The following is a 24,610-nucleotide window of genomic DNA, read 5'->3' as shown; positions in this document are numbered from 1 at the left end:
AAATAGCGGGGTAAAAGAAGGGGGAAGTGGGGGCGCCTGGGTGGCTTAGTCAGTTAAGTGTCTGACTTCGGCTCGAGTCGTGATCTCATGGTTTGTGAGTTCTAGCCCTGCCTTGGGCTCTGCCCTGACAGTGCAGAGTCTACTTGGATTTCTCCTTCCCTCCCTCCCTCTCTCTGCCCCTTCCCTGCTTACTTGCTCTTTCCCTCTCTCAAAATAAATAAACTTTAAAAAATGTGTGTGTGGGGGGGGTGGTAAGTATTGTGGAACTGAGCTGAGCAGATGACCAGGTGCCTCCAAAGGTAGGAAAGAGTTTGAGAGGGCCAAACTCCCAGTGAAATGTCCCTGCCTTCTCCAATCCAGCTCTGTCCCCCTCCTTTGAGCTTCATGCCCATTGGCTGGCTTTTCTGCACCTTTAACCCTCAGCTATGGCCTTGAAAGCCAGACTTCATCTTGTTTCCCTCTTGAGGGCACATGTGGTGCACTGTGTATCTTTTTTTGTTTCTTGCTGGACCTTCCAGATCTACTGTGTTTGTAAATGACATGGTAAGGAACAGATCCATCCTGGCTATCTTGAAAACTCTATTAAATTCTGTCAGTAGAAAAGCAGGCCTGGTTAGTTAGGATGTGTGAGGACCTTGTGTCAGTTGTTGTGAGCCCTCCTCTGTGTGACTTTTTCTTCCTTGGCCAAACATTGAGGCTTCCCACAGAGCAGATATTTTCTCAGTGCCTACTGTGGGGTGTGCCCTGTGCTGGGCATTAAGTAGAGAATAGTGAACAAAGCAGATATGGTTTCTGTCCCACAAGCACAAAAATCCAGGAGAGGAGACAGGTCAGTCCTTGCACAAGTGAATTTATAGACGCCTGTAAAATGCCATACTGAGGTCCAAGCATCGGAGGAAAGAGTGTAGGGTGTGGAGAGTATCAGGATTGTTCAGAGCCGAGTCCCTCTAGTCTCCAGAGCTGACAGCTGAATTAGCGATGGTAATAAGAGTTAAGTGGGAGATTTCAGCATGAAGTGTGTCAGTTTCTCTGGGGACGTGCAAGCTGGGTTTACGGAGACCGCGGAAGAGCCGCCGTTCCAGAGTAGTGTCATTTACCCAGTGCTTACGCTGCTCCCTGTGCTGTCCTGGCTGCTCTCAGGGTATTATCTTCACTTCTTAAACCCCGTAAGGGAAGTGCACTTAGGATTCCCATTTTACAGAGCAGCTTGGGGTGTTGTCACTTGCACAAGGTCACAGTGAGTGGAAAAATCGGGATCCAACCCAGGCAGCCTGGCCCCAGAGCTGTGGTTGTCACTGCTGCCGTCTGCCAATTTCAAAGCTCCTCAGGCTCTGAAGAGCAGCACGTGGATGTGCCAAGGGTGAGAAGGTGCCCAGGGTCAGTGTTTGGGCCTGGTGGCCGGTCAGGACGAGATGGTTCTGCCCAGTGAGACCACCCCATTCTATCTAAGAGTGCTGTCTCAAAGCACCTTTTCTGGTTCCCACCTTTGGGTTTTTTTTCTTTTTTTGTTTTTAATGTTTATTTATTTATTTTGAGAGAGAGAGAACATGAGCACAGGAGGGGCAGAGAGAAAGGGAAAGAGAGAATCCCAAGCAGGCTCTTCACTGTCAGCCTGGAGCCCCACATGGGGCTCGATCGCAAGAAATGTGAGATCATGGTTCGTGAGATCACGACCTGAGCCAAAATCAAAAGTCGGACGCTTACTGACAGAGCCACCCAGACACATATTTATTTTTATGGAGGTGTACTTGACCTGTAATATTCTATTTTATGTTACAACATAATGATTTGATATTTGTATACACTGTGAAATGATCACAATAATACTAGTTATTAGTATCCGTGGTATGTATTTATTGAAAGAGCAATTGACCAAACAGGAGATCTAGTGTTTTGCCTTAAAAGATAGACTATAGGTTAGGAGGGTAACTTTTCCTTTTCTTACTCGAGCTGATTTCCAGGCCATTCCTAGAGATAATGAGTCTCCACTGGGTGAGCCAGCTTGAGAACGGGTCTGTGGGAGGTTGGGGAGATGGGTCAAGGGCGTCTGGTACAGAGAAGCTTTAGGTGTCAGGCAGATGAGGTTTTTGTGTAGATGTGGCTTTTCCCCCTTCTCAATTGAGCTGTTTTGGGGGGACAGCAATTGGGTTGGGGCTAATTTGCAACATTGACTTCACTTTTTTCCCCTATAAAAGTGTTGTTTTTTTTCATTGGCCTTAGTGATTATGCTAAATATAATCAACCATTTAAATGTAGTAAGGAATTTGCAGAAAGAAATACAGTGATTAATAATACTGCTTTCCAGATTTCTGTTGTAACATGAATCTGATATTCTGATTCAGGTTAAATGTGAGTTTGAGTGTCAATTTCTTTTTACAGAAGAGCAGTATATTCACATGTACATAATTTTTATTTTAACATATGAAAAGGTTCTTGGTTTCTCCTTTTTGAAGTTTGCCTTTTTCCCTTACACAGGCAAGTCCTAAACTTGGGCAGAGACACTGGCCTATCATCTGTAGCGATGAATGTCATTCCCCCAGACTTTAACAACCTGAGTTAATTAAAAGGTTCAGAGGAAGTTAATCAAGTTTGGAACTCTAATTTTGTGCAGTGTTTTGATATGATTCGATGAGTCATCTTTTGGCAGAGCAGCTCTCCATCCCCGACAATATTTGATCTTAATGGAACAGTTTTATAATCTGGAAACTGGTGAGGAGGTGCTCTTCAGAAATGCAGAGTCAATGTGTGTGTGTGTGTGTGTGTGTGTGTGTGTGTGTGTGTGTGTGTGTGGCTGGCTGGCTGGCTGGCTGGCTGGCTGGCTGGCTATTTGGGAGGGGTCAAAAGCAGAACAAAGAGAGAATTTAATGAGCAAGAGCTTGTTAGGGGACAGGGTCAGTTCTGGGGCTGCTCTCTGCCCAGGACATGGGCTTCTCCCTGTCCCCCTCCGCGCTTGCTGACTGGAGCGCTGACATTTGAAAAAGAGTGAAAAATACAGCTTCTGTTTGCTTTGCTGCAAGTAAGTGGCTGGACGGACTGGCCCCCTTCCCAGAGGCCCTGAGAGGACTTCAGATGTGGTCAGTGAGGTATCTGGACGGTGCCGGCCTGCCGGCCCTTGGCCAGGCGGCCTGCACCAGGACCGGGCAAGGGGCCCAGAGAAACAGCGGGGCCAGCTGCTGGCTGCCTTTGCTCTCTTTGTGCCACATCTTCCCTCTTCCTGAGATGAAGCTAGTCTTACACTCTGAAGATTAACGGGCAAGGTTACTTGTGGCCTCTGCTTCTGCTTCTCACCCATTGAATTAAGAACTTAGAATTAATGGACCAATTGGGAGAGGAGAGGGCAGGACCCATCTGGAAAGTGCATCTCACAAAAAAGTGGTCAAATGTGGGAGTCCTCCTGAGGTTGGGGCAAAGAGCCAGACCACTTGGAACCCTTGGGGTTGTGTTCCTGATTTTCTGGCCATTTCTTCTGGATTCGATTAGGGTTAAGAAACACAGATTAGGAAGCCAGACCTTAATTGGTATTTCTGCTCCACTGCTTATTATTGGCAGTTGTGTTGAACAAGCCACTTAATCTCTTTGAACTTCAGTTTCTTTATCAATAAAGTGGGGAGCTTAATCGGACCTACCTACCTCCCTAGGTCATTGTGGATGAGTGGTAACGCACGTAAAATGTTTAGAGTAGTAGTGTTTGGCACGTTGTAGGCACTGTTTGTGCTATAGTTATCAGAATGGTGTGAACTTTGTTCCAAGAGCTGTATTGTCTAGCCAGAAGATGAAAAGTTTTGCGGTGGGGCTGAAAAAATACTCTTCTCCCCATCCCTCATGACAGTTGGTGCTTCTGTCCCAGTGACACAGAAGTGAGGGGCATTGGAGGCGGCCAGCGTGGGGCTCCTGCTGCCCACCGCCCTGACAGCTGGAAATCAAGCAGCCTCCCTCAGTTTCCACACGGTTGCCACAGGGCCTTGGATTGGGCAGTTTGAGCGGCCCACACTTGCCGTTGCCTCTGTCATTGCTCAGGCAACAGTGGTAACTCATTCTGGGTCTGTCCTTGTGTCCTCTCGGGAGTGATCGATAGGAATGATGATGACATTCAATACAGTCCGCTCAGAGTAGCCTCTGTTTTGGCCACACTAGCAAATTTCCAGATTCCTTGATCTTCACAGGACATTGTTGAAAAAGAGGCTTGCGCTAAACAGGGATTTAACGGCCGCTCCTGCCATCTTCTCCACCCTGCCCCCAAATGCTTATTCTGCGACTGCATTTATTTTCTCCAAATTGGAATTCCAGCAGCACATCTGCCGAGTTCGAAGTGAGGCTTAGGTGATGGCAGGACAGTGCTAGCCAGCATCCACATTGTCAGCAGCTCGGAGTCAGCTGCCAAGTGCTCAGGTAGAATGGAAGGTTCTAGGAGCTCTGCTATTGGAAGAGAGGAAAGGAACGATACTCAAAACAGATCCTCTGGAGTCCTTTCTTCAAAGTTCCCGACTTGCAGAGCCCCGTCCTGGGAGTGTGAAGGTTGCCAGAGAAATTTGGAACGGGAGCCTGTCTCTGAGAAAAACTCAGCCCAGGGCAGGTCGGGTCTTTCTTTTACCTGGGCCTCCATGGTTTGGAGCACTTCAAAACAACCCACTTAGGAACCTCCCTCGGGCTTCGTGGGGGCCATCGGTTGTGGTTCCTGAGTCCTCGCCCCCCCACCCCCCACCCCTCCATAGGTGCAGCCTCAGGGCCTCAGCCTCCTCAGCCTCCGGGCCACAGCCTGTGCTTGGCCGTCTTGCTGGTTGTCAAGCCAGGCTGCTCATCACGGAGACGGTTTGTGAGTTGAGTCTTCAGAAAACAAGTAGGGCTGATTCCTTAGTCTGGGGAGGCTTCCAAATACTTGAATTTTTACAGAGCCTCGAAGTAATTGTGTCAGTTTTCAATCCACCTTAATTTTTAGGGAAGAGCCTGTTGTACTGATGGAAAGTATAATTTGTTGACGGAGTTCACTTTTTCGGTCCGCAAATCCCCATGAGACTTGCAAGCACTTTTTTTTTTAAGTTTATTAATTTATTTTGAGAGAGCGAGCAGGGGAGGGGCAGAGAAGGAGGGAGAGGGAATCCCAAGCAGCCTTCACACTGTCAACGCAGAGCCCCTTGGGGGGCTGCAGCTCCTGAACCACAGGATGATGACCTGGGCTGAAATGCAACGCTCAACCGACTGAGCCCCCCAGGTGCCCCAAGGGAAGCGCCTTGGTAACTGCGAAGCCCCCTCCAGGTGTGGGTTGCTATCCCAGCGCCCCAGGGTCCGCATGTCTCCACCCCCACTCTGAAGCAGCTCGGGTGGTGATGCGGGAGGGAGGGGTGTTGCCCCAGGGATGAGGCCCCGGGCTGGCCGTAGGACGGCCTCAGGAAGCACACAGGGGACAAGAACACCATCCACCCTGTGTGCGGTGAACATCGCGGATGAGGTGCGGTGGCAGGAGAGGGTGCCGGTACTTTGATCAGTCTTAGGCTCCTTCCTGTGTCTTTTTGTTGGAGTTAAAAATTCAAACCTCATTAGGGTCTCGTTATGCAGGAGCTCTGATTTGCTGCTGTCCTCTGAACCTTTCCTCTGCTTCACAAGCGAAATTAAACCTTCGTTCTGGAGGTTGACACACGAGGGAGGTTTTGTTTGTAATGACCTGGCTGTCTGATGAGTCTGAGCATTTGGCTGGCCTTTCTGGTTGAAGCAGCCCTTTGAACTGATGCCTAGAATGATGCCTCCCACCCCTGACCTGTCTTCTGGGGCATAATAGGGTCTTTTTCCTCTGCTTGGGAAATTAAACTAAAATTACCTGTCACAGTAATTTTAGTCATTTTTAAAATTATCGATTGCCTTTCTGGCTATGTTTGTGAATAAATTAAAAGTATGTTACCTTTCACTTGGCCCGCTTTTTTTTTTTTTTTTTTTGGTAAGTTTTATTTAGGGGCGCCTGGGTGGCTCAGTTGGTTAAGCGTCTGACTTGATTTCAGCTCAGGTCACGATTGGGAAGTCGAGCCCCGCATCAGGCTCTCCGGTGACAATGCAGAACCTGCTTGGGATTCTCTCTCTTCCCTCTCTGTGCCCCTCCCCTACTTGCACTCTCTCTCAAAATAAATAATAAAAAACATTTTTAACATATATTAACAGGGGCACCTGGGTGGCTCAGTCAGTTAAGCGTCCGACTTCAGCTCGGGTCATGAACTTGCAGTCCATGAGTTCAACCCCCACGTCGGGCTCTGTGCTGACAGCTCAGAGTTGGAGCCTGCTTCGGATTCTGTGTCTCCCTCTTTCTGTGTGCCTCCCCCACTCGTACTCTGTATTTATCTCTCTCAAAAATACAAATTTAAAAAAAATTGTTTTTTAATTTAACAAAATAAAGTTGTATTTATTTAAGTAATCTCTGTACCCCACGTGGGGTTTGAACTCACAACCCTGAGATCAAAAGTTGCACATTCTTCCGACTCAGCCAGCCAGGCGCCCCTTACTTGGCCCACATTTTAATTAATGTACCATTTTCTGTGTTTTCGTTCTCAGCATCTGTAAGCATTTGTTATGAAAAGACCTGTTTCTAACCTGCCTTTTTCGTCTTTCCAGTGCTCCTGAAGTTCCGCACAGATAAAGGAAGAGATCCTAGTTCTGATACCTTTGGGGAAGATTCTGAGTTGTTGCTCCAGATACGAAACGATGTGCTTGACTCCCTGGGTGTTAGTCCTGACCTGCTTCCTGAAGATTTCGTCAGGTTAGTCTTCATGTTTCCCACAGGTTAGCCTGTATCGAGAACTGCCTGCTTTCAGTACGTGCTTAATTTGGGGAGATCCTTTATTAAGACCAAAAGCCCTGAGGAGAGCCTCCTTTGCTGTATTCTGCCTACTCCCATTGACCTCTGGGAAGAGAGGTGCAGGTTGTCTTTTGTCATAGATACTTTATATTCACGTGGCTGAAAACTCAAGGCAATAGAAAATCTAGATACACTATATATATACTCTCTATATATACTCTGCCAACAGCTCAGAGCCTGGAGCCTGCTTCAAATTCTATGTCTTCCTCTCTCTCTCTGCCCCTTCCCCGCTCATATTCTGTCTGTTTCTCTCTCTCTCTCTCTTTTTCTTTCTCTCTCTCTCTCTCTCCCTCCCTCTCCCTCTCTCTCTCCCTCTCTCAAAAATAAACATTGAAAAAAAAATCTATATACATTACTCTATACCTTTCTCTTTATATCATCTTTTGGGGAAGTTTCCAGATCAGTACATAGTTCCCTCCCTTGTTTCTGCAGCTCTACGGTATTTCAACATGGGAGCACTATAGTTTATTGAACTCATCCCCTACCGACTCAAGTTGTGACCAGGCTTTTGCTGTCACATAATGCCATAGTGTATGACCTTGTGACTCGCGTTTTGTATGTGTGCAGGTGTAACTGCAAGATCTATTACTAGAAAGGCAGTGGCTGGGTCAGAAGATGGTAATTTATCATTTGGTGGCTAGTACCCCATTATTCTCCATTGGTAGCTTATCAGTCCATACCCTCAGCAGCAAAGACATCTACAGTCCTAGCACCTCACCCTTGGGCCCTGGGATGCTTTTGCCCTAGACGACCAGTCTTTTACTCTGATACTCAGCAGGTTTAGGATTTGCTTGGAGAGGTCCAGAGGGCAACTAGGTCTGGGTCCCCTTTCCAGGCAGTTCTGGGATCATCTCACTGTCATTCTTTCAGCGTCTCTGCAGGGTGCCCCAAATGCCTCCAGCTTATACCACTAGCTATGGTGGCTGTATTGGGTTTATTTAATTTAGCAGCTGTTATGTACCAGGCATTGTGGTAGTTGTCTTATGTACACGGTCTGCCTTCGCAACGACCCATTATTTAGGGGAGGAAAAGCCAAATTAAAGCTCAACAGCTAATGACAATAGCACCACGTATTGAAGATTTTCTGTGTTTTACCTACCTGTACAGCTACATTTAATTGTCACAATAATCGCTTGAAGTGTGCGTTATTATTTTTATTTTCCCATTAGTTAAATGAAGAAACTAATGCTCAGAAAGATGCAATCACTTGCCCATGGTGTTATTTTTAATTTTTTACTTTAATTTTTTATAGTTTATTTATTTATCTTGAGAGAGAGTCTGTGTGTGAGAGAGTGGGTAAGGAGCAGAAAGAGGGGGAGAGAGAGAATCCCAAGCAGGCTCTGCAATGCCAGCACAAAACCCAGTGCGGGGCTCAAACTCGGGAACTGCAAGATCATGACCTGAGCCAATACCAAGAGTCGGATGCTTAACCAACTGAGCTACCCAGGCACCCCATACTTTTAATTTATTTTTTTAATGTTTGTTTTTTGAGAGCATGCATGCACGTTGAGTGGGAAAGGGGCAGAAAGACAGAGGGGGACAGAGGATCCAAAGTAGGCTCTGCACTGACAGCACAGAGCCCTAGGTGGGACTCGAACTCCTAAACCCTAAGATCATGACCTGAGCCAAAGTTGGATGCTCAACTGACTGAGCCACCCAGGCGCCCCTTGCCGGAGGTTTTAGTATGCAGCCAGCCAAAATCTCACTTAGATCTTCCACACTGCTAATTTCTGGTAACAACACAGTACTACCTTGATTTCTTTTCAGCAATAAAGTATATCAGTGTCCCTCCCTTTCCTGGTCCCGACTTTCTTCACTTTGGCCGGGAACCTCATTTAGACCCTACCAAAGCCCAACCAATTTAGGCCCAGCAGTGGGCCTTGAACCACCTGCCAAGCCGTCGGCCAAAAAGAGGCAGCAGTCTCCGGGGCACTTGTGTAAGGTGGCCCTGTGTGGTCAGGGGCTCACGACACCGCGGGCTGGGTGGGGTCCCTGTGTCCTGCTAACAGCCAGGTATGCGTCTGTTGGAGGAAGAACAGTGTGTAAGAAGCAAGTGGCGTCTGCTCTGTGCTTGTTATAGGAGGAGGGGCTGGGCCACGCGGGGCCACCAAGCAAGGCCGACGCCGAGTGCCGGGCTGTGAGGATGCAGCTTAGTGACTAATTTGGCGTCTTGAGTGAAGAACGGCCTGAAAAAAGAACAGTCTGCCTGTGCACTGCAGGCCTTGCCTTCCCAAAGGAAAAATCCACAGCCTAACCGGCTGCTGGCTGGTGTTCTTTCCAGAGTGTTTTCTTTCCCTGCCCACCCTCTTTGCAGAAACTGCCTTCCCTTGTCTAGGTCCTCATGTGCTCAGGCGCTCCCACTCTGTTGCCCTTTAAGCAAGAGGTGTCCAGTGGCCTCTTGAAGAGTGTGTGCAGGTAGATGGAGATACAGCCTAACATGGGCTAGAGACGCTGGCGAGGAAATGAGCCGCCGCCTGGCAGCTGAGCTGCCCTCACAAATTGTCCTCTGCCAGCTCTGAGCAGGGTGCACTCGCTTGAGTTGAGAGAGCTGTGCACAAGTCTCCATTGCCCTCATCTCTGCAATTTCTAACACTGTCCTTTGTTATTTATTCTCTTTCGGAGAGCTGTATTGCTTTTCTGATTATGAAAGTAACAGATGCCCCTTGCCAGGAAGTATTGAAAGGAGGAACAAGATTGCCCATAGTCCCACCCTTGAGAAGTGGCCACTGTTAATGTTTTGGGTTTCACCTCACAGACTTCTCCGTGTATTATTTATTCTAGTTTTCCTTTCAATTTTTGTTTAAGTTTTATTTATTTAAGTGATCTATCTCTACACTCAGTGGGGGACTCGAACTCAAGACCCCAAGATCAAGAGTCGTATGCTCTTCTGATTAAGCTAGCCAAGCACCCTATATTTCTTTCTTTTTCTTCCTTCCTTCCTTCCTTCCTTCCTTCCTTCCTTCCTTCCTCTCTTTTTCCTTCCTTCCTTCCTTCAAAAAATTTTTAATGTTGGGGCGCCTGGGTGGCGCAGTCGGTTAAGCGTCCGACTTCAGCCAGGTCACGATCTCGCGGTCCGTGAGTTCGAGCCCCGCGTCGGGCTCTGGGCTGATGGCTCAGAGCCTGGAGCCTGTTTCCGATTCTGTGTCTCCCTCTCTCTCTGCCCCTCCCCCGTTCATGCTCTGTCTCTCTCTGTCCCAAAAATAAATAAAAACGTTGAAAAAAAAAAAAAAATTTTTAATGTCTATTTATTTTTGAGAGAGAGAGAGAGTGAGGGAGGGGCAGAGAGAGAAGGAGACACAGAATCTGAAGCAGCTCCAGGCTCCAAGCTGTCAGCACAGAGCCCAACGTGGGCCTCGAACTCATGAACCCCAAGATCATGACCTGAGCTGAATTTGGACACTTAAGTCGACTGAGTCACTCAAACACCCCTATTTTTTTCACTTTTTAAATAGCAAAATGAGATCACACTTTCCTTATGATAGCCTTATTTTCCCAGCATGTGTTCAACCTGTTTGCGGCAAAAATATGGATCAGTAGCCTCACTTGTACTTCATGTTTCATTGTTTGATAGATAGATGGTTGTTTATATAACCATTAGTTTATTGGTGGGTATTCAGGCTGTTTATAGTTTCTCAGTATTACAAACATTTATGATGAACATTCATAATTTGTGCATGTAATTCAACTTTCACTGTTTAAAAAGTTTTTTTTTTTTTTTTTTTTTTTTTTTTTAAGTTTATTTATTTTGAGAGAACCAACACAGGAGGGGCAGAGAGAGGGAGGGAGGGACAGAGGATCCAAAGCGGGCTCCACGCTGACAGCAGAGTCCCATGCAGGTCTCGAAGTCATGAGCCGCGAGATCATCATGACCTGAGCCAAAGTCAGACACTTAACTGACTGAGACACCGAGGTGCCCCAAAAAAGTGTTTGTTTGTTTTTTTTTTTAATTTATATATATTTTTTAAAGTTTATTTATTTTGAGGGAGAAAGCACGAATTGGGGAGGGGCAGAGAGGGAGAGAGAGAGAGAGAGAATGAATGAATGAATGAATGAATGAATGAATGTATGTATGTCAAGCTGGCCCTGCACTGTCAGCACAGAGCCTGACACAGGGCTCAAACCCATGAACCGTGAGATCATGACCCGAGCCGAAGTCTGACACTTAACTGACTGAGCCACCCAGGTGCCCCAAAGTACAGCCTTTTTAGGAAGCAGTTTGGAAATGTGCATCAAGAATCCTGTTCTCTCTTTGGTCCAGTAATTCTCCTTGATTTACTTGAGAATATACCTTTAAGAAATAATGTGAGCAAAATTCATGTACAAAAGGTATTCATTATCATATTTAAAAGAAAAAGAACTTAGAACGGCATTAAAGAGTTAATGACACAGATCAATGCAGTGCTGTGTGCAGGTTGAAATGATGTTTATTATAGAGAGTGTCAAGCATACAGAAAAATGGAAAGAATCATCCAGTGGTGAATGCCAACGGACCACTCAGTTGGATTCAGTCGTTAATAATTTGCTTTTACTTTGGCGTGGCGGGGGTGGGGGGGGGGACACTGATGACATGATACTTAAGTTGAATCCTTAAGGACACATCCAAGTTCATCAGTTGCTTTCAATTCTGTGTCTCTTTTAATTCAGGAGTTGGCAAACTGCTTGCCACCTGTTTTTGTAAATAAAGTTTTATTCCACACCTCCTCATTTATGTATTATCTGTGGTAGCTTTTGTAGTTTTTACAGCTCTGTGACAGCAGACTCAGAGTTTAAACAGGGACCATATGGCACATAAAGCCAAAACAATTTACTGTCGAGTACATTACAGAGAAAGTTTTCCAATTCCTAATCTAGAACAGTTTATCCCCCCCCCTTTTTTTTTTAAGTTTATTTATTTCTCGTAGCGAGAGGGGGAGAGAGAATCCCAAGCAGGGCCCTACTGCCAGTGCGCAGCTGGACATGGGTGGGGCTTGATCTCAGGAACCGTGAGCTCATGACGTGACTCCAGATCAAGAGTCAGCCGCCTGACTGACTGAGCCACCCAGGCACCAGGCACCCCACACTTTTTTTTTTTTAAGGAGTCCAGGCCACCCATATTCTGGGTTCTTCTGATTGTTTCTTGAGGTGATGCTTGTATTTTCTTGTTTCATTTTTATTATTTAGACTTGTTTCCTCAATGGTGTTTTTGCAAGAGCATGTGACTTCCTCTCAGGATCATGAGTGTGAGCCCCATGTTAGGTGTAGAGATGATGTCAATGAATAAACTTAAAAAATCTTTAAATAATTTATATACAGTAAAATTTATCTTTTGTTAGATAGTAATGTGAGTTGTGTGTGTGTGTTTTGTTTTAAAGTTCCATGAATTCATAGGACGCCTGGGTGGCTCAGTCAGTTATGAGTCCGACTCTTGATTCTGGCTCAGAGATGATCTCGGTTTTGTGAGTTCGAGCCCCATGTCAGGCTCTGCACTGGTGATGCTTAGCCTGCTTGGGATTCTCTCTTTCTTCCTCTCTCTCTTTTTCTCCCCCTGCCATCCTCCTCCCGCCCCGTCTCCCTGCTCCTCCCTTTCTTGTGCTGTTGCTGTCTCTCTCAAAATAAATAAACTTTTAATAAATAAGGTTCCGTGAATTTGGAATTCAGAGCTCCTGGCTGGCTCTGTCAGTAGAGCACGTGGTCCTTTTTTTGCAGGGGAGGGAAGGGGTCAGTGGGTGGGGAAAGAATCCCACACAGTCTACACACTGTCAGCACAGAGCCTGACACTGGGCTCACACTCAAGAACCATGAAATCTTGAGCTGAGCTGAAACCAAGAGTTGGATGCTTAACCAGCTGAGCCACCCAGGTGCCCCAGAGCATGTGATTCCTGATCTCAGGGTTGTAAGTTCAAGCCCTACGTTGGGCATAGAGATGATTTAAAAATAAAATCTTAAAGAACAAAAAAAGTTCCATGAATTCTTACAAAGGTATAGAGTTATGTAACCACCACAGTCAAGATATAGAAAAGTGTCATTACTGTAAAAATTCTCTTGTAGAGTCTTGATAACAGGGCAGCACCTTCCTTCCTGCACCCAGAGATCTGTTCTCTATCCCTGCAGTTCTGCCTTTCCAATAGTGTAACAAATGGAATCTGTTCAGTTCATTGTAGCCTTTTGAGTCTGGCCTCTTTGACTTAATGCACTTGAAATTCATCCATGTTATATGAAGTCGATAACTCATTTCTTATTGCTGAGCAGTAGTCCACTGTATGGATACACCAGTTTGTTCACCAGATGAAGCACATTTGGGTTGTTCCCAGTTTTGGGCAATTAACGACTAAAGCCACTATAAACATTCATGTGTTTTTGTGTGAGCATAAGTTTTTATCTCTCTTGGGTGTGTGTACCTAAGAGTGGAGTTGATGATTCATATGGTAATTCTCTGTTTAACATTTTGAGGACCTGCCAGACTGTCTTCCATGGCAGCCACACCATTTTACCATTCCACCAGCACTTTGTGGGGGTTCCAGTTTCTCCACATCCTTGCCAACAAGTGTTATTGTCTGTTATTTAGCCTTAGTGGGCAATAAATCCTATCTCACTGTTGTTTTGATTTGCATTTCTTTAGTGACTAATTATGTAGAGCATCTCTTCATGGGCTCACTGGCCATTTGTGTATGATCTTCAGCAAAATGTCTGTTCAAATCATTTGACCACTTTTTAATTGGTTTATCTTTTTATTGTTAATCATAATAGTTCTCCGTACACTTTGGATTCAAGTCCTTTATCTGATACATAATTCACAAAAATTTTCTCCTAATCTGTGGATTGTCTTTTCACCCTCTTTGAAGTGAAAAGTATCCTTTGAAGTATAAGTTTTTAATTTTTATGAAATACAATTATTCTGTTTTTTCTTTTTTTATGTGTGCTTTTGGTATGATACCGTTTAAGAAACCATTGCCTGATCCAAGGTCGTGAAGATTTATTCCTCTGCTTTCTTCTAAGAGTCTTGTAGTTTTAGGGGCACCTGGGTGGCTCAATTAGTTAAGCATCCAACTCTTGATTTTGGCTCAGGGCATGATCTTACGGTTCTTGAGGTCTAGCCCTGCATGTGACTCTGCTGACAGAGTGGTGACTGCTTGGGATTCTCTTTCTCTCTCACTCTCAAAATACATAAACATTAAAAACGTTTTGTAATTTTAGCTATTACATTTACGTCTGTGAGCCATTTTTGAGTCCGCTTTTGTGCATGGTGTGAGGTAGGGGTCCTGCTTAATTCTTTTGCATGTGGAGACCCAGTTGTCCAGTATTGTTTGGTAAAAAGACTTTTTCTTTCTCTATTGAATGGTCTTACCACCCTTGTCAAAAATCAGTTGACCATGTATGTATTTCTTTATTTCTGGATCCTCCCGTGTACTTCATGGATCTATGTGTCTGTCCATATAGATACCAGTACCGTAGTATTTTGATGACTATACTTGTGTAGTTGTGAGTTGCAAAACTGAGACATGTGAGTTCTTCAGCTTTTTTTTTTTTTTTTTTTTTTTCAAGATTGTTTTGGCTATTCTGGGTCTCTTCCATTCCTATGTTAATTTTTAGAATGCATTTTTCCATTTCTACAGAAAAGGCAGCTAGATTGGGATTGTGCCAGATATATAGATTAATTTGGGGAGCATCGGCCCCTTAATGATGTTAAGTGTTCTGATTTTTTTTTAAGAGTTTTTTTTAATGTTTGTTTCTTTTTGAGAGAGAGAGAGACAGACAGTGTGAGGAGGGGAGGGGCAGAGAGAGGGAGACACAGAATCTGAAGCAGGCTCCAGGCTCTGAGCTGTCAGCACAGAGCCCGACACGGGGCTCGAACTCACAAACCGTGACCTGAGCCAAAGTCAAACGTCCAACCGACTGAGCCACCCTGGCACCCCAAATGTATCAATTCTTGAACGTGGGATATCTTTCCATTTATTTAGGTCTTTTATGTCTTTCAACAATGTTTTATAGTCTTCAGAATATAAGTTTTACACAACTACTGTTAAGTTATTCCTGAATATTCTATTGTTTTGAAAAAAAAAATACTGTTGGGTGGTGTATTATAAATGAAAGTCTTCATTTCATTTTCAGAATGTTCATTGCTAATGTATAGAAGTATAGATTTTGTATGCTAATCTTCTGTCTTGCAACCTCGTTGAATAAATTTAATAGTTCAAATAGTTTTTCTCTGGATACCTTAGTATTCTCTATATAGCAGATCATATTATCTATGAATATGTATTACTTCTTCCTTTCCAATCTGGCTGTCGTGTCTCTTTTTCCTTCCTTAATTGCCTTGGCTGGAACCTCTAGCACAGTGTCAAATAGAAGTGGTAAGAGCAGACATTCTTAGGAAGAAAGCTTTCAGTCTTTCACCATTAAGTATGATGTTAGCTGTGGATTTTTCATAGAAGCCCTTGATCAGACTGAAGACATTTTCTTTCAGTCTTTCACCATTAAATATGATGTTAGCTGTGGATTTTTCATAGCCCTTGATCAGATTGAAGAAACTTCCTTCTGTTCCCAGTTTGTAGCATGTTTTTAGCATGAAGAGGTGCTGGATTTTGTCACATGCTTTTTTTTCTCTCTGTCAGTTGAGATGGTCGTGTGTTTATGGTCCCTTTATTCGGTTAATATGCAGTACTAACATTGATTGACTTTTCAGATGTTACACCAACCGTGCTTTCCTGCTTGTAAGTCCCATGTAATCATGGTGTGTAATCCTTTCTGCATGTTGCTGGTTAGGTTTGCTAGCATTTTGCTGATGATAAACTTTTAAGAGAAGAAGAGCAAATATTAAATGTACAGTATTGGGTGGCTCAGTCGGTTGGGCGGCCGACTTCGGCTCAGGTCATGATCTCGCATTCGGTGGGTTCGAGCCCGGTGTCGGGCTCTGTGCTGACAGCTCAGAGCCTGGAGGCTGCTTCAGATTCTGTGTCTCCTCTTCTGTCTGCCCCTCCCATGCTCATGCTCTGTCTCGCTCTGTCTCAATAATAAACAAACACTAAAAAAATAAATAAATTGTACAGTATCACACAGAGTATAGGTGTAATTTTTTTTTTTAAAGAAAACCTATTTCCACATTTGATTGTCTTTGAGTAGTGGGATTATGGATGACTAGTTTTTCTGTGGTATCGTTCTCTATATGTTTTATAGTTCTGTAAAGGACCTTGATGATCTGGAGTCAAAGTTACCGCTGTGGCTGCACAGACGGGAATGCCAGTCCCAGCCAGGCCAGGCCGTGAGGAGATGTGCACCTTCACACACAGTAGGCACGAGTTGAATTGGCAGAGACTTTCTGGAGGGCATTTTGGCACCATGTGTCAGGACCCAGAAATTCTACATTTAGGAATTTGCCATGAGGAATTATTTGGACACCTGTGCCAAGATGTGTGTTGCCGTGTGGAACAGAAGTATCAGTCAGTAGATTACAGAGCAGAGTGAATAATATTACTTGGGGTTTTGATTATGTGTGTTTCATACGCGCACTTTGAAAAATCAGGAAGAGTGTGTACCACACTGGGAAGTTTAGAGGTAGTCTCCTGGTGGTGGGGTCCTTAGGTAAGCTCTCCCCTTAACTTCTCTGTGTTCTGCTTTGCTCATTTTAAAAATGAGCAAATTTTTAAATTTAAAAATTAAAAAAAATTTTGTGGGGCACCCGGCTGGCTCAGTTGGTTAAGCATCTGGCTCTTGATTTTGGCTCTCACAGTTTTGGGATTGAACCCTGCATTGGGCTCCATGCTGACAGTTCAGAACCTGCTTGGAATGCTCTTTCTCCCTCTCCCTGCCCCTCCCCCACTTAGGCTCTCCCACACACACGCTCAAACTCTCTCTCTCAAAATAAATAAACTGTTAAAAAGTAAAAATAAAAGAAAAATGCCTTTGTGTTCAGGGCTGAGAACTGGCAGAGTACACTTCCTCTGGGGAGGTGGTAGAAAAGTGTTTTACTGCCTAGGACCTGTGATTTGGAGGGGCAGGTGACAGTATGGGCCAAAATTTGTCTTCTGGATGCCCCATCCCGGTCCAGAAGGGTTGGTATCTATAGGAGGAGTGAAGACTTTCTGTCCCCATGCTTCAGTTTCAGGCCCCAGATTTCCCATGCCTCCTGCATGTTAACACAGGCCTTCTCCCTGACATTTGTCTGGGAATAGCATATAGGACCCACTGCCCGTTGTGGGTAAGAGGAGAATTGCGAGAATGTGACCGGGGCACCGAAACATCTGATATTTGTTGACCTTATTTTTAGGAAGCACAGATATAGTCTTTCCTTTAACTTAAACAAAAAATGTTGTGAAACAATTCCTGCCTGCCAAGGTTCAGAGGTCTTTCCCAGCTAACCTCCTGGACCAGATTTCATTTTCACGCCTAGGTGCCAGCATTACCATTGCCGTGTGGATGGACTCCTCCTGGTAGGAGATGTTTTCATTCTTGCAAGCCCACTCCTGACCTTTGCCAGATGTCCTACCAGCCTTCCTGTTCCTCAGGGCTCCATTTTATTTGTGTTTTCTTGTAGGTACTGCTTCTCTGAGATGGCCCCCGTGTGTGCAGTGGTTGGAGGGATCCTGGCCCAGGAAATTGTGAAGGTAAAGAGTCCCTGAGGAGCAGATCATTGGTCCACCGTGACCTTGTCAGAGTGCCAACCGAAAGAACCATGACTGCCTTAGAGAACTGCCTGGTTTCTCTGACCCCATTCATCCTTGTTTCGTGCCCTATTTCCTTTCTTCCCTTTTCTACCTCATCCTGTTCTCTCCCGCCCATCCCGATGAGCATTCAGCACATGATCTTTGAGTGTCTGCTCTGTGCTGTGCCCAGAGCTGGTCATAGTGTCTTCAGGTGTACCTTCTACTGTCCCCTGACTGTACTGATTGCTTGCGTGGTGCTTCTGACCCTTGTCACGTATTCTGCTTCTCACAGCTCTGTGAAATGGTACTGTCATGATCTCCGTGTAAGGGGAAGACATCGAGGCCCGGAGGTGGGCCTCCAAGACCTGTGCCCTTAACTTCTACTTCAAGCGGTGTTTCTTTGTCCTCGATCGTGGCATCGGAGCTTCTTGTTAATGCACACGCCATGGGTGTTTACTCAGAAGGGGGCATTCGGTACCAGGGGAGCGTGTGCACGGTGCTGGGAGCCCCATGGAGCTCTGCAGAGGGTGACCTGTGAAAACGTTAGGTTTGATGGCATCGTCCCTCTCAGAAGGGAAGTCAACTGGGGGTCCCGTAACTGGTAACTAGCACAACGTTTTGAGTCTCTTCTGGAACATTTGGGTTGTCAGAATTCTAGCATGTTCCCAAATGCTTTCTTTGGGACTTAGATACTTGCCCAAAGATGTTCACTTTGCCTTTTGTAGGTCCTTGACTGCTTCAGTAGATTGGCGGTGATGATTTGTCCTTTTTGTTCTTGGAGTGGAGTCGTGCCTCGTTAAATGATTTTCTGAGCCCATTCACACGTCATCTTGGAGCTCGGGAGAGGCGTGTGGAGACCCCACTCTCGCTACTTTGTCTTGAAGTCAGTACGTCTGCTCTGGAGACATTTGACTGAGTCTGATGGTCCTGCCACCGTCTTCTAAAGGCTCTTGTTTCTCTCTCCTGGTCCTTCTCTCTGAACCAAATTCTCTCCTTCAGACCCTCTTGTGTCCCCCCCGCCTCTTGTGTCCTAGGGAGCAGGGCGAGCACCAGGGAGGTAGAGGGAGAAGAGAGGGATGTGATGGCCGCATCGTTTGCCTCGCTCGTGCCTTCTGGTGAGCCCAGACTGCCGTGAGAATCGTGGTGTGTGCGCCCGGTCGGTTGGTAGGGCTGCCCAGAAGCCCACGCTGAGGTTGGGAAGCTGCCTATAGACAGAGTGGGCGGGAAGGAGGGCGGCGATGGAAGAATCCTAAGGGAACAGACGCGTTTCCGTAGCCTGTTACCGTGACAACACCGCAACAGTGCGTATCGAAGGCCCACCCTGTACCCTCACTCGGACCACGTTCTTCACATGGATGTTCTCATCTCTTCCTCACAGCAACCCTCGGAGGTGGGAACTGGTGCGACCCCCGAGGCACAGAGGAGGAGCCGAGGCGCAGAGAATGGCGCCACCAGGATCCGAGCCCGGGCCGTCTGGCCTCGGAGCCTGTGCCCCTCCCCGCTCGGCCCTTGTGCTTCAGGTGCTGTCCGCATGGACCCGGGACACCGCCTCTGTGTCTTCGGCCACACTTTGTACCCCCCACCGAGAAGCTGCTCCCTGGGTTTTTCACGGGGGATGGAGATTAGGGGTCGGGGCAGCTGGCCTTGACCCCATTGTTTGCAGTGGCTTCCCTGCGTCCCAGTCCTAACCTCTAATGCAGCCCCCTCCTTCCTGCCTGCTGGGGACAGCTGTTGCCCGCATCTTGTTTCTGTTTATCCCAGACGGCCAGAGTACTCTGCATTCTTGGTTGCTGGGTGTGTTTGGAATCTCCCCCTACCCCCATCTTGCTTGGGAAGCACTTTACCTTTTGCCCCGTGTTCACCCCATGGCCTGGTGTCTTGTCCCTGCCACCCCACCCTTACTTAACACAGTAATGCCTTCAGCCAGTTGGCACCAGGGTTCCACAATCTGAGGGCCGCAGACCTTCCCCCCTTCTCTCCTGACGACCATCTCACCACCCATAATAATAAATGTTAGGAGGCGGGGGGCAAACGTAAGTCTCTTCCCTTGGAATCCTCTTCTTTCCTTCCTTCTTGCCATCATTCCAAACACTACATCTTCCGTCCACGTCCCTTGTCCTGTCATGCTTCCCTAGGTGTAAGTCGTCCTTCCTTTGTCTCCCGCTGTCCCTGCTAGGCCTCCCTGCCTACAGTATGGAGGCGGCAGCCATATCGGGCCCCGTTGTATCACCTCCTGTAACTTGAGTTCTAGGGTCTAGAACTTCTAACTGTGGGCTCTTGGGCCCTTCCACCCGGCTGAGTGCCTGGGATCTCCTCACAGTTTGGTGAGAGACCCCCTGGCTCCTGTTCATAATAGCACCTCCTACTTTTTGAGAATTTATTACGGGCCAGACACATTGCAAGCTTGATCGTGTTTCATGTTCACCAAAAACTATACCAGGCAGGTGCTGTCGATTTGCCATTGTGTATGTGTGCGCAGGGGAGCGAACCTCTGTCTTAACCATGCTTCAGAATCCTCGGTACCTAGCACGATACCTGGCACAGGGGTGGATGCTCTAGGTGGTTTCCGTGGATGGATGGTTGAACAACCACTTGAAGTAGGTATAATTATCCCCATTTTACAGATGAAGAAACAGATTGGGATTAGTGCCCAATTCAGAGAGAAGTTCAAGATATTTCGAGCGTGTTCCTAACCTTGTAAAAAAGGTCCTTTAAGAGTGACAGGCATGGTGCTCCTGCCTAGAGGTTTTCGCTTGGATGATGTCCATGTCTTTAAATGGCAGTCCTTTTTGATTAAGAACCTCTGAGAAAACTCATTGACACGTATGAGTCCTTCCTCTAGTACACATGATTCAGCATGTCATTTCAGGAGGGCTAGCCCCATCTTTAAGGTGCTCTGGGGTCCCCTGGGTGGCTCAGTCGGTTGAGCGTCTGACTTCGGCTCAGGTGATGATCTCGCGATTCACGAGTTTGAGCCCCATGTCAGGCTCCGTACTGACAGCTCAGAGCCTGGAGCCTGCTTTGGATTCCGTGTCTCCCTCTCTCTCTCTGTCTCTCCCCAGCTTGTGCTCACTCTCTCGCATGCTCTCTCTCTCTCTCTCTCTCTCTCTCTCTCTCTCTCTGAAAAGTAAATAAAAACATATTAAAGGTGCTGTGGGGGTGTGGCACCTGGGTAGCTCAGTTGGTTAAGCTTCCAACTTTGGCTCAGGTCATGATCTCACGGTTTGCGGGTTCGAGCCCCGTGTTGGGCTCTGTGATGATGGCTCAGAGCCTGGAGCCTACTTTGGATTCTCTCTCTCTCTCTCTCTCTCTCTCTCTCTCTCTCTCTGCCCCTCCCCTACTCATGCTTTGGCTCTGGCTCTCAAAAATAAAATATTAAAAAAAATTTTTTTTTAATGTGCTGTGTACTTCCGTTAGCCTCGCAAAATAATCGCCATTTCCGTGGCTAAATGGTACCTCCCAGCCTTTCTGGATCTTAGCCCTGGCCCACCATGCAGAAGATCGCAGGAAACGTGTCTCCTCTTAGGAGAGCCACTTCCGCATCAGTGTGTGGCCCCACAGGTGATGACGGCTGCCATCTGCACCGTGTCGGGACAAGCTGCCTCCTTTCTCAGTTGGACAGTCATAAATAATTACTGCTGCCCATGGCCAGCAGGCTCCTGCACGTGGAGTGTACTTTCAGGCAGTTGAGGTACATCATCTCTTTTAAGCCTAGGACGGTACAGGTAGTGTTTTCATCTCACATGGGAAAACGGGGTTCGGCGAGGCTAACTGATTTGTCCAGAGACCCCCAGCTGGTAAGGGACAAAGCAGAAGCCTGGCAGGCACAGTAATGTCTCAGACATGGCCCGTTAGCCCCCGGGAAGCAAAATCCACCTCCTTTGAGAGCCAGTGCCCAAACTGCGCAGTTTTAGAAGATCTTGTGCTTGAGGTTTTTTTCTTTTTCTCGCCCTGTTATCCGTTTGAAAGCATCTGAGCTGAGCCCTCTTGTTTTTCTCCCCAGGCCCTGTCTCAAAGGGACCCTCCTCACAACAACTTCTTCTTTTTTGATGGCATGAAGGGGAATGGGATTGTGGAGTGCCTTGGCCCCAAGTGAACCGAGATCTGCCGGCCCCGGCGACGCTGGCCTGCAGCCTGCCCGCGCCTTCCCGTCCCCTCCCCCCACGAAGGCGGCTCCAGGCGAGGGAAGAGCTGAAGTCTTCGGACCGGTCCAGACCATCTCCTGGGAGCAGTGAGGTTGTGCAGACACGCGACTTGCAAACGCCAGCAGCTGCGAAACTCGGGGCGTAGGGACTGGCCGCCCCCGTCCCGGCACCGTCCAGGGCCGTTCACTGGGCATCGCCAGAGAGCCCCCTGTGATGCGTCCCTCTGTCTGGGTGTCGCCAGGCCTCTGGGGCACCGTGGGAGATGCCTGCCCAGAACCAGCACGCCTCATCGCTTAGGATCCTCTCACCACCTTCTTGGACTTACTCCCCGCCTGATGTCATACAGAGAAGAAGACGATGACTCCAGGTGGGGAGTAAGGCTGGGCCCCGTGAAACACTAGTGGAGCCACAGTCCCAAATGCAGACAGGTGCCCTAGAGCTTTGGAAACGACGTGGCAGGCGGGATATATTTCCTCCAGAGTCGGAGATCCCGAAAAACAACAGGTGCCATCTGGTGTGCTGTTCTGGAGCTTTAGTTCAGGATTAGTTGGGTTTCAGCCTGGATTTTGGAAGAGAGGAAATGTTACCAAAGTTCCCTCGGGCATTAGGGCGAGACCTTGCAAAGTGAATATTAATGGGAAAACTTGTATTAAAAAGGCAGGTGCCGGGGTCCCAGCCCCTGGGGATTCTGATTTACTGGGGTCCAAGCTAGGATGTGAGAGCCCGTCTTCTCGGAGCCCCCATCCCTGATGCAGCTCAGACCATCCTGGAGGCTGTTGCTTTCGAGGGCCCCGTCAGTCCTTCCTTTCCCCCCTGAATTGCAGCTGTTTGTGTGGTTTTTTATATTTTCTATATTTCCTTGGTTCTTTAAAAAGGAATGATAGAAATAAAGTTATTTGCTTTAGGATTTGTTTTTCTTCCGCATTATAAACATCTTCCTGTGACAGGAAGTGATCCTACCAATTGCTTTTTTTAACCTGAAGAAATCTTACTGGATGCTTCGATGTGACTCAGAGATTCCTCCCCTCCATCACCATTCCTGCCACTGTTTTACTGGGTAATGCATCAAGAATTAGATTGTTCAAATTCTAGAGTGCATAGAAGCTTCTGGTTCCACCTGTCCCTTGAATAATTCAGGTCCATGGTGGTTGGTCTCAGTGACAAGAATTATATTTAACGGGAAAGAAGAAAGAAGTAAAAGAGGTGATACTGATGCTGCCTTCTGTTTAGATTCTCTGTGTACCAGACACTGCGCAGACTCACAGTCACAATAGCTTCGTTTTATTTTATTTTTTAAAGTTGATTTTGAGAGAGACAAGGGGGGAGCAGCAAAGCAGCAAAGAGAGGAGAGAGAATCCCAAGCAGACCTTGTGCTGTCACCACAGAGCCTTGATGCGGGGCTTGAACTCACGAACCATGAGTTCATGGCCTAAGCTGAGAACAAGAGTTGGATACTTAACCTACTGAGCCACCCAGGCGCCCCAGCTTCGTTTTAAAGTTCCGTGACACTTCAGTAATGTGCCTCAAGTCCCACAGCTGGTAGGGGTCAGAGCTTTCATTGGTTCAGACACCGGCTTTGTCTTGACTCGGCAGCCTGAGTATGTTCCACTTCTCGTCACCCTTCTTGGGTTTCTCCCTTAATGTAGAAGTGTGTGAGGTGTGAGTCTGGCCCGTTTGAACAAATCAAATCAGCAGCTCCTTTCGTATTTGCATCCTGCTACAGTGAGAGAACAAAAAAATGGTCTCCCCAGGGAGGGGGAACTCAATTCCCCGACTCTCCTGGTCACCTCTGCCCTTCCCTAGGGGAGGCTAGGGCTGTGTTTCTGGAGGGGCCCCTTTCTGCACCCTGTCAGTGTCAAATCAGGGGCACCAATTATCAGTGTGTGAAAATCCCCTTTCTTTGAAATTTTGAGCTTGGTAATGTGGGGCCTTGGTCACAAGGGGGAGCAGGTGGGTCTGGATGGATAAAAACAAAACTGTCATCCTAGAATCTTTTCTGACGCGTTTCAAACTTCACCTCTGTACCCCTTGTGGCAGAAATTGAGTCATCCAGAATGGACCCCTCGGGAATCTAGGGGTGGTGCTGGAAGCTGCCAGCCTCAGGCGAGAAACGTCTTTATTCTCGTATCTTCACATTTCATACTCTCCCATATTACGTGATAGTATTACCATAAAAATGGATTTCCCCAAGTCTCCAGGAAGAGCACAATGATTATCCTGTGGTTTCTAATCCCTCCGGGAGATTTCTAGCCTACTTGGGAAGGAGGATCTAATCTGTAAAAGGTAGGGGCGCCCTGGCGGTTCTGTCAGTTGAGCGTCCAACTCTTGATCTTGAGTCAAGTCATGATCTCACCGTTCAGGAGTTCGAGCCCTGCATCAGGCTTTGCGCTGACAGCGCAGAGCCTGCTTGAGATTCTCTCTCCCTGTCTCTCTCTCTGCTCCTCCCCCGCTCAAAATAAATAAACTTAAATTTTTTTTTTTTAATCTGTAAAGGTAACAAATACTTCTGGGATGCTAGAGTTGCCAAATGAAAGGAAGTGGGCTGACTTCGGGCCTGCCAGGTTTCTCCACTCCACACCCCACTTCTGTTGTTTGTGGTATGTGTAGTAGCCAAACTCTGTTAAGTGCTTAATGTGTCGAAGCCTCAGAACATTCTAGTGGAACAGGTGCTACTCAGAAAAGTAACGCATGCAAAGGTAAAAAAGTACAACAATAAAAAAAGCTCTCGGTCCCATCAGAGCCCTACATTCTGTGGTTTCCCTTTGCAGTGCAGACCCCTTTTGTCAGTTTCTGGCAATTTTTTTTTTTTTTTTTTGGTAAATCCAAACGTGTCTGTCTGTTGAGGTATGTCCAGTTTGCCCTTTTCAGATGGAGAAATGGAGGCTTAGGTCGCGGTTGGCAGGTCAGAAGAGCCTACTGATAGCCAACCTCCCCACGCTGACTGCCTCCTGCCCTTAATAGCACTTGTACTTTAGCTAAAGTGATCCTCACAGGAACCCCGTGGGGGT

The 24,610-nt window shown here is 46.9% G+C and overlaps 1 protein-coding gene across 3 annotated transcripts in view; it reads left to right on the top strand.

The window, feature by feature from the left end:
- SAE1 (SUMO1 activating enzyme subunit 1) overlaps positions 1-22,509 on the top strand; it is a 75,013-nt gene extending 52,504 nt beyond the window's left edge. For 2 of the 3 annotated variants that reach the window (XM_045441920.1, XM_045441922.1), the window contains 3 exons: positions 6,595-6,739; positions 17,349-17,418; positions 21,461-22,509. In XM_045441920.1, coding sequence (XP_045297876.1) covers positions 6,595-6,739; positions 17,349-17,418; positions 21,461-21,553 — 308 coding nt within the window. In that variant the 3' untranslated portion in view covers positions 21,554-22,509. The remainder of the gene's footprint in view (positions 1-6,594; positions 6,740-17,348; positions 17,419-21,460) is intronic. The other variant, XM_045441921.1, reaches the window with a different exon arrangement.
- Positions 22,510-24,610: the final 2,101 nt, after the last annotated feature.

The sequence above is a fragment of the Leopardus geoffroyi genome, chromosome E2 (assembly GCF_018350155.1).
Source record: "Leopardus geoffroyi isolate Oge1 chromosome E2, O.geoffroyi_Oge1_pat1.0, whole genome shotgun sequence".
In the NCBI taxonomy this organism is placed as follows: Eukaryota; Metazoa; Chordata; class Mammalia; order Carnivora; family Felidae; genus Leopardus; species Leopardus geoffroyi.
Note: the sequence above shows the minus strand (reverse complement) of the source record. Positions and strands in the feature narration are given on the sequence as shown.